The sequence below is a fragment of the Prenolepis imparis genome, unplaced genomic scaffold (genome assembly GCF_030444845.1).
Source record: "Prenolepis imparis isolate NDT839.2.m4 unplaced genomic scaffold, iyPreImpa1.0 SCAF_2, whole genome shotgun sequence".
Taxonomy (NCBI): Eukaryota; Metazoa; Arthropoda; class Insecta; order Hymenoptera; family Formicidae; genus Prenolepis; species Prenolepis imparis.
The window spans coordinates 21,544,766-21,558,119 of NW_028141160.1; the positions used below are offsets into that span (position 1 = coordinate 21,544,766).

The 13,354-nt window shown below is 40.4% G+C and overlaps 2 protein-coding genes across 2 annotated transcripts in view; one reads left to right on the forward strand and one right to left on the reverse strand.

Annotated features, from left to right (window-relative positions):
* Ets96b (ETS variant transcription factor Ets96B) overlaps positions 1–13,354 on the forward strand; it is a 92,029-nt gene that overhangs the window by 52,653 nt on the left and 26,022 nt on the right. The window lies entirely within an intron of this gene.
* Positions 1,623–4,130, reverse strand: LOC145933213 (E3 ubiquitin-protein ligase MARCHF2). The gene is made up of 6 exons (XM_083032774.1): positions 4,073–4,130; positions 3,649–3,825; positions 3,335–3,494; positions 2,680–2,854; positions 2,157–2,347; positions 1,623–1,788 (listed from the first exon to the last, which is right to left on the reverse strand). Exons 1-6 carry the CDS (start codon positions 4,128–4,130, stop codon positions 1,623–1,625), a joined length of 927 nt encoding a protein of 308 aa, XP_082888900.1.

Below are 13,354 nucleotides of genomic sequence, written 5' to 3' on the forward strand. Positions count from 1 at the left end.
AAAATTAACAAGAACACGAATGTTGTCGCGCGGCTTTTTCAATTTTCCTCGGTCTCAAAACAAACTCCCATGTAATAGACTTAATCTTAAATGAAAAATCGTCTCGTTATCGCTCCATTATCGGTTGTATCGCTAAGGTTGTATCATCGATTGGGAAACTGCCCGCGTTAATCGAGAATTTCATCTTTAAATTAATAAAAGAAAAGAGAAATTCTGCACGCAACGAATATCCGATTCCTTCGAAATAAAAGAAGCATGTATACGGTGAAATTATCGGCCAGCATCGCGCGTTTAATTAAATCGTTCGACTTAAGTCAATGAGCGGAAGAAGGCTCGCGTTAGCGGATAAATTCAAGCAGTCGATAGAGATCGACCGATTTTAAATGTTCAAAATCTACCGACAGATTCGATTAAAGCGCGAATCGATGCTGATCGTATTATTAATGCCGTATACTCTTTTTGGGTAATCACTGAATGCGTCGATTACGACGGGATGATAATATTCGTGTTGATTTTATATGAATATTTCATGAAGAAGGGAATTATTGCATTTTTTCTCTCTCTCTCTTTCACACAAGGTTTTTAACGAAGTCTTCGACTCGTTATTGAATGTCTATAATATGAATCGGAATCTCTTTATTTAAAAATCAAATTCGTATCTTCTGTGAAAAGGATCGATATAAGCCCTCTCGAATTTACTGATTAATTCTGACACGTCCGAGTGTAATTTTACTTGCTAAGATAATGTGGGTAAATTGCAGCGAATCAATAACAGATAAATTGAAAGTGATATACCGATATCTTTTTATATGATAATAGTCACAGTGCGAGTCGAAGGCTCCGTAAACGGTGTTATCATGATGAAATTGCAACACTGCTGATGATTCAGAAATCCAGTTCGAGCATCTCACGACAAGGTAGTAAGGGGGAACATGCCGATTAATAAATTTAATCCTTTTTTTGCCGTACGGGAGAGTGGTATATATAAATATCATTAAAACATACAAATAACAATAAAAAATTGCCGCGTGCGAGCAATCGCTTTCGATAAGATGAAAGTGAAATGCAACAGGATTCCGCATGGCTCGAGAGCAACAGGTTTATTCAGTCGGCAGGTTCTTTTCTGCTTTTCGTCGAGCTTTTGCCTCGCATTCCTATCCTCCATCTGTATCGTAAAGATATCTGTCATATTGTTTACATCCGCGGAAAACGAAATTCGTCTGCTCGAATATTGAAAACATGAAATGTCTCTGGACTTTTAATTCAAGAATCGTTCAAACAAAGTCACAGTTTTTCTTTAATAAAAATTGAAGTCTGAATAATATTTCAGTTACTTTAATCAAACGCTAGAAAAAGTTGTCGAAAAAAATACAGAGTTCTTTTAAAAATAATATAAAATCCAGGCACAAATCACACATGTATCTCCGGAAGCATCGGGCGAATCTTAATTTGGCTCTGATGCGACGACGAATCGTCTTTGTTACGCGACAATGAGTTTTAATTGAAATGTTGAGTTAATAAAATGCAATTAAATATCGCGCAGCTGTATGAAGGTTCCGACGAGTAGAAATAGAAAACGATTGTCGCGCAATTAAATATCACGATTGCAGGTCGCGAAAGAGTCACGCGAACTCTTCGATCTCCTCGAGCCTCCATTCGAAATCCTCCACGTCGAAATGATCGCTCGATTGTTCTCGCAGATCAACACCGTCCTCCAGGTTGTTATGGGGAATCAAACGAATCACAAAGTTGCTTCTCCAGTAGCGTCTCCATCGATGACCGTGCAATCTGTACAAGGGAAGAGTTATACTTTATATATATATCTCGCATAGTTATTATAGATTATATATAAACTATATATATTAAATATAATTGATATAATCTATATAATAACATATTTATAAATAGAATATATATATAATATTAATGCCAAGATTTACGTTCGTAACGACACGATAGTAAACGCTCTCGAATCATTTTTTTTTTTTTTTTTTTCAATAGTCGACATTGTCTCAAAACGCATATCGCAGCTCGCCAAACTTTAATAATCACATAATCGTATTTTTTGCACGCGTAATATCTTAATTAACTCCTTTTCCATTAACGACCGCGTTTTCATCCGCGCACGAGCTGATTTGAGCCGAACGGTCCCTTACCTCCCTAACGTAATTATCCATCGCCAATAAGCTATCAGCGTCAATAAGCAGGTTGGTAACATGGCGACTATCATCCACGGTATCTCGTAAAAGCCGTTTTGCAGCAATGTCTTCAAGGCTAAGGCGCATACGTAGCAGGAAAACGCAGCCACGGGCGTAGTCATCGCCAAGTACCCGATATCGAGCAACATCTCGAAGGAACACGTATTAAATAACGAGATGAATTGTCGGGATAATTAAGAGTTTAATCATAATATAAACAGGTCGCGATTTCCATAACATCATCTTGTCAAATTAGCTTGTAATACGATTTCAATTTTACACGACACGCCGTGTATATAGGTATATCGATATTTGTTTCATGGCTTTACGATATCTCTCTTTTATGATATTATCTCTTTCGCGACTTAAAGATGATTAACGAAGTACATCCGATATATTAATATTTGTATCGCGTGTCAAATCCGACTTGGAGAGTTCGGATGCAGAATGAGAGAGGAGGGTAACGCGTGAGTTAACTCACTTGCCGAGTGGCTATTACGGTGTGGAACCATATTATGACGCTTCGAAAAAGGCTGTAACGACGTACCCTCTTGGTCGCGTACTTGTAGCCGCAGAGCTCGCATCTCGCGCGACCGGATTCGGTCAGCCATCTCTCGAGGCACTCGGCGTGCACCAGAGCCACCGTACCTCGGCATCTGTCGTGTCATTTAGAGAAAACATCCCCAAAGAAAACCGAAAAAAAAACAAACTTTTATAATATTTTTTTTCGAGATACGAAATATTAAATAAAATAATGAAAATATCTAAAGATATTTTTTTATTAATATTAATATTTTTTATTATATTAATATTAATATATATATATATATTGTTATATTAATATTTATTATATTAATATTAATAGTAATTAATATATTAATATATAATAAAATATTAATATTAATAAATAAAAAATATTAATAAAAAAAATATCTTTAGAGATTCTCGTTATTTTCTATCTACAAACATGATTCATATAATCAATATGTCATCGATTTGAGAAAATTAATACCCGATATCATTTCTTTCAATTATAATTCATTCGCATACATAGTCCGAGGTCAGAGATCTATAAAGCTCTATTAAATCTGTTCGTAGAATAATATTTAGCTTTCTATAATAAGCCGAAAACTCACTTGCAGGCTGAGATCAAAGGACTGAGATAGGTCAAGTTTGACGGTGCTGATGACCGATCAGTCTGATTTTGCAAGTCGCATGACGAATGATTTTCCGTGATTGGGGCATTTCCGCCCATATGACAGATTCTACAAATATCGCCGGAGGCAATGCACGCATCTATAAAATTATTTTATCCGTAATTTCATAAACGATTACTCTTATTTCGAAATAACTTCATATTAATAATACACACGTATACGCATATTTGTGTTATTATGGATCGTAACGTAATTATTTCTTCGAAAAACAGACAGTTTGACATAAAACATACCGTCTTTATCTCGTGATTTCGTATCGAAGCATTTCTCATTTTTTTCATCTGTTTCCGCATTGGATTTAGATTCCGCGTTATCCAATATATGATTCGTTTTAAGCCACACCCGAATCTCTTCGTTGAAAGAATTTCTCGAGCTTACTTTCGCGACAGATTTATCAGGTTCGTTTGCCACTGACAAATATCAATGCAATATGCAATAGCATATCAAATATTTCGTATAATTTTGATTTTGAAAGTGAGACGACATAAATATTTTACGAAACATAAATTTCAAAAATTCTATTAAAATAGAATTAAAATTATTTTAATAATTTTCGATTTTATATATATATATATATATATGTTATATAACCTAATATATTAATAACCTCTGGAAAATATATTAGACATTTGTTCATAAAAAGAGTGAGTAGCTAACCTATGTCGTTCGTACGTCCGCTGCCATTTTCCGACTCTTCATCCTCGACGTGTGACATTAAAAATGTTTTGCGCGCATTTTGGTGTACGCGCTTCCACAGAAAATTGTAAATTTTTTTCAAGACCTATTGATTCTCGTGATAGACAGATACGTCTCATCATCTGTCATGTTATCAAGTCATATCGGCGCGATCGATCCTTTTCAAAAACAATCGATTAGTAGTAAATAAAAAATCAACACATACATTGAAGTTTCTAAAAACCGGATGCCAACTTCATAAATGTATGAATAAGAGTTAATTAAAAATTCGACGAATAAATTGAATTTAAATTTAAAATTTAAAATTTAAATCTATTTATTAATTAGATAATTATTTAAATATATTAATTAATAAATAGATAATTATTATTTATTTTTAATTAAATGGTACTGCAAGTTTCTTGAAAGCTAAAGTTATATACAACAATATTTTGCGCCGCAAGTTTGTAAGTAGTCGCCGCGAATACGCGCGTGAAAGATGTATGGCGATGGCGAGCTTTGATGTTGAAGGCGATACGAAATTTCATGGTGGCCGACTCCGTCCATTGAAAATAACAGTACGCGGGTAACTACCCCGGAGGGAGGAGGCGAGACAAGGCGCACCTCGCATTCTTATCGTTCGCTCTTATCGTCTCGCGTTCCTTGCAACCGCACCGAAACGGCTATCTCGGCGCACGCCACTCACACGCGAGATTAAATGTTGCCGGACACACTTTCACGTTCATCTTTATTTTTTAAACGCGTTAAATCTTTTTTTTTTTACGTAGAAAACGAGATGCCCATGGTTTAGCAGCGCGCGATAAAATAATCTCGTTTTCTAATAATAATAAGAGACCCAGGCAATTAAACTCATGCAACGACGTAGCAAATCGTCGTGATTTGTTTCGATAGAATCTCTCGAGAGAGCGACGGGGTTTTTTAACCTTCGTACATTATTATATGCCACGAACAGGAAATCAGGTTACTAATTGCGGAGTCAATCGGTCAATAGCGCGCAGTCATTTCTCAAGCTGAAGGAAAGTCGCAGACTCACTCCCATCCCTTTGAACGAAGCAACCTTCCAAGTTGCGTGGTATCGCGACGACATTAACTCTCCCTTGATTGCAGCAGTCATTTTAAACTGTACACGTCGTGTAGCTGCCAACGTCAATTAAATCGAGATCAACTGAAACGCTTGATATGAGGCATGAAAGACGCGTGGAAGCTTTATTAATGGATTCAGGGGGCTCTTTTTCGCTCTCGCTGGAAATTTCCTCCGCGGGAAGAAGAGCCGCCGGAAGTGCGCGTATCCGATTCCCGTTTCACGGGACGGGATATATGTATACATATATCCACGGGATAGCTGATCAGTCAGAACCACCGTTTCGTTCGCCTAACGAAAGCGATCCCGTGTTTTTGGCCGCGGACACGTTTCTCGTGGGCGGGAGATTTCGACGCCGGCCCAGAGTGGACCGGCGGATTATTCTTTTTGTGAATACTTCCGCGGTCGCGCGCGCACACGCGAGATATTTCGGAATCGGTTTCCGGTACGACGCGAAATATAAATCCGGCTCGTATACGCGATACGGGGGGGACTGGACTGGTTATTATTAGCGGCGAGTCGGCCACTTTTCGGAATCTGCGTTTCGCGGATATCCGTTGACCTGGCGAATTAAGAGAGGAGATCTCTCGCGCAACTCTACCTGGCAAGCTCCAGCGAAAAAGGAAGGGAGGGAGGATATTTCGTATCTTATATCGTAAATCTTTTAACTTAATTATACTAATTTTGGCACTGCGAAATAAAGATTTATCGCCGGAAACACCGAAGTATGCGATATATTGAAACTGCGACATGCTATTTAATTACTTGTTAATTATTTAATAAAATTTCTTATGTTTGACGTCTATTATTAAGGAGATTATATCGAGATTATCAGAGCACGCATCAAGAGTGCCGATCGAACGGATTGAATGAATCGGACGATGTTCATCTCGGGGAAGTCGAAACCATCGGTGACGAGAGATAGCGGTTGGCAGATGCCAAGTCTATCTCGTTTATTCCTTCATTAATTTTCATCTCTCTTTCTCTTTCTCTCTCTCTTTCCCTCGTCGTCCTATCACTCCGTCTCTCTCGCGCTCGCGTATATACGGAGGAAACCTCAAGTCCGTGGAGCCGCGTCTCCATGGCTGCTATTTCTGCCAGGTGGCCGATGCCCGAGCCTAACCGACCGTCCGTCGGCCATTTTCTAACTCGACGTTTTTGGTTCAAGATTAATTAAACGCGTCTGGAAATAGTTGCGGTCGTCAGAGGGTCCGCGAACGGGGCGCGGAAACGAAGGGAGGAGAAGGAGCAGGCGAAGGGGGTCCGTAGCGCAGTAGTGGACCTCCACGCACGGTTGGATATCCGCGGTGCGCGACGTTAATCTTCTCTCCTGCCAGGAGCAACCGAGAGCAAATAGTTTACTTAGGTCGCGATCGGGACCTTATGAGAAATTTCATCGCGCATTTTTGTATCTTATTTAGATGCGCGGTAATTTATTATCGTTGCTCTAACGAGGCGATGTATAGGAAAAGGCCTGCGTTAAGTCTCCTTGAAAATTTATGATGGAAATATCCAGTTGATATACGAGCAAAATTCCAGATACGATGGTTAAGCAATATTTATTATATTTATTTTATATATATCGCGATTCGATATTGGATACACGATATCTTTACACATTGATCGAGTTTATTGCCCCTGTCTTCTTCATCGCGTGTTTCGAGGTCGCAACAGCGGCTTAGGATAGGCACAAGTGTCGCAGAATGAAAGTGACCGGGCCTCTAGGTGAGCCGGGGATGGACCAAGGCTCATCTGGGGCGCGTTGGGTCACGTTCAAGCTGAATGGATCTGGAGACTCATTCATAATCGATACACTCGCGTGATTCCAACTTGGTGCCAACCAGTATTCATTGAGCTACGAGATATTCCAGAAACCTTAACCTCTCGAACGCGCGCGAATATCAATCCGCTTTGCGCGCTACTAGATCTTGTCGTCTTCACTGCAAGAATCTCTGCATTTGTCGAAGGAGAAACAGAAAGCTTCTACGATCGTTTGTGCGAATAATTATATCGGAACATGTCGATTTTATTTCCCCCTGAAAGTTTCTCGATGCATTTTTTAAAATCCTTCAAATTTGACGCTCATATATCGAGCACAAGCGTTCAGACATCAATGATGTTTGCGAATGCAGAACTGACGTTTTACCGTCGCACGTGTTTCCAAGGGAGAACGGTGTTAGGGCTCAGAAACAAGCTAAAGATAGCAGCCCAGGGGTCACTTGGCGGTTTCTTCCCACTTTCTCGCTCCCTCCCTCTTCGACCTTCTTCGTTTTCTCGTTCCCTCTTTCTTTCAAGATCGCAATTTATAGAAGCACTCGGCACCTGTCACCTTTCCGCGACTCGCCGAGGACGCGCGCATTCTGCCCTCACCCCGGTCACCCAGGAATAGCAGGAATAGACGTGTCCGAAGGAGAAGAAACAGAGGCGAAAGGAGCAGAAAGAAGAATACCTTGAGACATTTCGTCGTGTCGCTCGTGGTTTTGAAACAACGCGCGATTGAAGCGGCGGAATCTTCCAGAGAAACTGGAGGAAGTCTCGTCTCCCGTCGACCGTGTTATTTTCAACAGATATTGTCGATGACTTTCAGAGAGAAAGAGAGAGAGACAAAGGCTAATAAGATGGGAGGATTTTTATAATTAACAGACATAATTAAAGCATGTGTGTGTGTGCTGATATAAAAATAATAATTCCAAATTAACTGATTATTATCTTACACATTTTTCTTTATTTTAAATATGCAAAGGATTGATCATATAAAATTAAGATTATATAAAATATAAACATTTGAAAATAAATTTCAAATTGTTTTGAAAATACTATAATATATGAATAGATAAAATTTTTTAAACACAATTTTCGCGCATAAGTCTAATTCCTTTGCATATACAAGACTTGTTTTCTGACATTTTTCACATTGCACTGAATTTTGTCCACTCATCGTCATAATAGAAACGCTTCTCCAATCATTTTCGAGATTTCGCAGTGTCGCTAAATCATACAAGTATATCGACAGAGGTCTCTTCTATAAAATCTTTCCATCGAACTGTGTCCCACTAGTTTACTTTTTCTAATTAAATAAACGAACTTGATTAAAATTGATAACTCGATCACGAATTTAAGGCAATCGGAAATTAAAAGTCTGGTCTATGCTCTTCCGCAGGCGCGAGCATCAACATATACATAGGTCGGTAACGTGCGTTATACTACACGTTTAACTACGTACTCTTGGCTTCTGGTTACACGAGGAACACTCGTTAGTACACGGAACAGCGAGCGCGAGCGTTTACAGGAAGCGCACCTCCGCGTGATCCGCACGGACCCTTTAAGTATTAACGACGGCGCTTCACCGGCCCTATACGTGATCCTCGTGCTTATACAACGCGATCGTCGTCGCGTCCGTTTCACAGCTTTGGATTATATACGCGCCTTACGACGCGATCGTAAGTAGATAGATCCGCATCGTAGGAAGCGAGATCACCCGCTGGGCGACCCGCTGGGTCCGAGCTATTATACGTCCGTTTTATAGCTCGGAATCACCGAATTTGTAAGGATGGGCCGTAAATCAATTTAAGAATTGTGCGTGCTATCGAATTAATAAGACGGGGAAGCTCAAACCGACTCTCCCAAGAAGAAAAAGTTGCCACGTACGAGGAAAACAAAGGGGACCGAGGCAGACATTTGTCGATTCTTTTCGCGCGATTCCTCTTCTTATTTAGGAGCGTTTCGGATTAATTCGCGAGCCTGGCGAACACATCGTGTCTGGTGGACAAATGCCACCCTCGCCGCGCCGTTTACATCAGCCTCGAAAGCAAACACAGACGGCAAAAAGGCCATCCCGCTCGTAAAGGGCGAGGCGTTTCTATCGTTTGCCCTGTGTGTTTCATCTGCTGCAACGCTGACCGTGTTGCGCTTACGTAAGCCGCGCGTTTGGAATGTTTACTTTGGAGATCCGAGCGAGATGCTCGCGCGCAATTATTTTTTAATTACCTCATACCCGTTGCACCGTCATTATTCCTTACGCTTATACTTCACAATTAATATTCTCCACGGTCTTATTACGATAATTACTGCAATTATAATAACGCGGTCCGTTTCATTAAAAATAGATAAAATTGAGGAATATTCGCGCACGAAAGAGAGATCTTTCGTATAAGATTAATAACGCGAATATCGTGCATAAATAAATTAAGACTGATGAATATATAAAGTTTGTGAAGTGTAGTAAATGAGATACTTATATTCGCCAATTGATGATGGATATTGTAATTGAAGACGGTGGTTTTGCATTTTCTCTCTCTCTCTCTCTCTCTCTCGATGCTTTATTGTAAAAACGTCTCGTAACCCCGATTCGCGCCGCGGTTTTGTCGCGTAACGTTTTGGAGCGATACATGACGGGGCGACACAATCCTATTTTTGTGAGTGCACCAGACAGTTGGACGTCTCCTCCGGCGGTTCTATTTGCGGTATCATAGCGCGCACACAAACGCGACGAGACGTTAAATACACATATGCACGGATGTGCGGGCATTATTAGCGCGACTCTCTGTTGTCTGCGTTCGCGAGATTTAATATAAGGGGGATACCAGTCGCTTTTGTAACTGTCACTCTCTTCCAGCACGAATTTCAGTAGTATCGGGTGTCGCTCCCTTTTCTCGCTCAAAGAAACGAGGAGTTTCATAGCAAGAGATAACAATTATTATTGAGTCTATATTAAATATATATTAAGAGAAAGAAAAACATTGTCTCTTAATTAATCTTAAAAAATCAAGTCTTTTGTCGAGTTTTTTTTTTCAGAAGAGTATATATATATATATGTGTTTAACATTTGGAATATCTCTACGTGGAATTCGTCACCGGTCTTCGTGTTTAGTATTAACGTAGAACTCTCTTCTATGGCCTGTTTCTAACACGTGCGCACAATATTACGTTTCATTGGTCACAATGATTTTGTTGCGAGCGCGTGCATCGGCGTAGCCAGACGATGATGACACGCGCATCCACGGCGCATTTATAGATGCTGATGAGAACCGATCCTCCCGAGACAGTCGTCTATTTTCGTTGCACCCGATATATATATATATATATATATATATATATATATATATATTGCACGCAAAAATAATAAACTCCATGTTTGAAATTATTTATCGCAAATAGATGGAATTATTTTTTTTACAAAATTAAGTTAAATTTATACAACCAATTCTACTCACTGTGTCTTTTTCTTGGTCAACGACAACCGAGCCAAAGGCAGGGAGAAATCCTATCTGTTTATCTAAACAGAGGCTCGGGGAGAAGAATCTTCCTAATGACGGGGAGATTCCCGTGTCGCTACACGAGTCCCACTTAACGAGACACGTTACGTTAATAAAAGTTAATTTTATTATCTTTCTGATCGAGAGGATTCGTCTCCTCACATTATACGATACAGCATCTGCTTAACGGCCGCGAAGTCCAACGCTCGCGCAGAAGGAGGATGCCTTGCGGGAGGGGCTCAACTAACGTCGTTTCCTAGCATTAAACCTAATGGTCGTAATAAAGGGTTCTCTTCTAGACGCGAACGGTTTGTCGTAACATGAAAATCCCTCCTCCGCGCGTAATTATGTATCCTCCCGGCTTCTTTCCATGCTACCGGTGTCTTATAACAGTCAGTATAGGAGCTGTCAGAAAGCAGACTCGCATGCGATAGAACCCTCTCACTCCTATATATATTTTTTCTCTTCTCCGACGAAGATAATATAGATATTTCTGTATTATCTCTGTCGTGACTCGCTCATTTTATTATAAGCTGGATCTTTGCGCGAAAGAGCAGCCATAGTCATATTTTCTTGCGTGATTTTGGATTTAACGGTCGTTTTTACAAAAGTCAAAGAACGCACCACAACTGTTCGTCTCACCGCTCGTATTTCTTCTCCGAGCGACGGAGATTTCGCTCTTGCGCCTCTCGAATTCCATTCCATTCCATTCTGCCACCCGTCTACCCTTGTTTCTCTCCGCCTCACCGTTTTCGTCCTTTGAGCGCGAAGGCGGAGGTAAAATCGGCCGCGAGAGAAGCTGCAAGAGGAACGACACGAGTTCTCTGTTGCTGCTTTGTGCGACGGATTTGAAGCCTCTCCGCCCGGTGCGAGAAAAAGGCTCGTCGCGCGATCTCGCATTTGATTCTGTCGGTTTAAATTACGGTACCTATTCCGTTTTCAACAAGTATATGTATAAGTCGGCAAGTTCAAGAAGAGAAGCGGGTATAAAGTAAAGATATAAAACGCGCGAAGGTTTCTTTTGGTCGATTTGCAAAAAATAGTAACGGGTTAACTTGGATTTAACGTTATTTTTTTTAATGAGATTTAATGAGATTATAGAGGAATTCCATGTGCTCGCTACAGCGTGTCCGAGTTCTCTTACAAGGTATTTAAGAGAGATGGAGTACTTTAAAATGATTGAAACATTAATTTTTTTTCTTGAAATGGATTTTTTTTTCCTAAACATTTTGAGTTATATAAAATGTTTAAATATATAAGTGTCTTAAAAAAATAGTTTGAACATATAGTCTTCTTGCCAAAAAATAGCATTAAAGTTTTTAAAGCCTTTTTCTAGAAAATCATGCTTTTGACGTTTATATATTTTTTTGTAAATCACATTCATCTAAATCTTATCATTTTTTAAATTTGTTCGGAAATAAATGGTCTGAATGATATATGATTGATTAAAATAAATGATAAAATTAAAAGCTACAAATAATCAAGTCGCCAAAAAATTAACTTATTCAAATTATAATCAAAATTTAGAAAGAGTCATGTTTTAGAGAAAAGAAACATCGATCAAAACGTAGCCAATTATAAAGATAATTAATTATTATAAAGATAATTTTATCCTGCAGATTTAGCATCTGCTGCACCCGCGTTCTTAAAGTATGATGCCAACGCATCTCTCTACAATTTGCATCGCGTTCTACACGCGTGTTTCGAGATGGTCGCGCCGATAAGTATAGCGGAAAGCCGGCGAGCGCGAAACGCGCGACTAACCCGCCGTTTCTTCCAGCAGCAGCAGCGTTGGCCGAGAGATTGGACCCGCATTAACCGCGGTCTAAATTCGCGTCCGCGCGTAAATCATCGTGCTCACGCACGTGCGTGCTTGCGGCCACACGCCTTACGCGGTTACGCACCCCGGTATCGCGCTTCGTCTTCGTCCTTCCAGCCGTAGTTGTTCCTTCTCGTGGCCGCCGTGCTTGTCGGAAGATCGTTCCGCGGGCGAATCTTGTCGTACTTATATATCACTCTTTCTATCTCTTTCTCTTCTCCCCGTAGTTGATCCCACCATCGTTCTGCTTCGCATCGGGAAACGCGTTACGCACTCGAGGCGAGGAACGAGGTTCGTTCCGTCACAAGTCGGAAAAATCGCGGAACGGGATATATTCCACCACATTGTATCATTATGGTATAGTTACGATTGCAAAATTATAGGCTGTTATAGCTGCTAGCTTAACTTCAACTCGGATTGTTTTCTTCGTCGTTTTCCGAACGATTTTATTTCTTTCAGAGAAGAGAGAAACTTTTCTCTTTGAGCGAGAGACCTTTCAATATTCGATGACTCTTGCTATTCGATTGAGATTATTTAATTAACGATCGATGATTGTCGATTAATGGTTGTCGGTGCGGCAATATAACCGTGACGATAATAACGGGAGAATAATGCGTAATAAGACCGTCGGCTTTTTATCCCAAGCATGCAGATGCACGTCATGGTGAACCGCCCGCGGATAGGCGTGGAGAAAAACCGTGAAAAACGATGAAAAGTCCAGGCCGAGGAGGAGGCTCTCATGCGCGGCGCTTAAGTATACAGCCGGTCGTGGCACGTGAGCGGTCGGGTGCTCTCGCACGCACGTGCGTGAGCGCGATGATTTACACGGTACGCGGATTTAGAACGTAACTCTCGGGCGTGCGCACATGACACTTTGTGAAGCGCGTTAAAAATAACGCTTGCATGCGTAATAAAGAAAAAGCTCATTATGTAATATACACTCGATCAAGCGAGACGCCTAGAGTAGCGAGACTCTGTTCAGTTTGAAACACTATTCAGATCCCGACATCTTCGTCGCGTCTTCGAGAAATTATAGATCCATAACTTGTAGGATGCTCATAATTTCAAATTAGAGACGCGAGAATTTT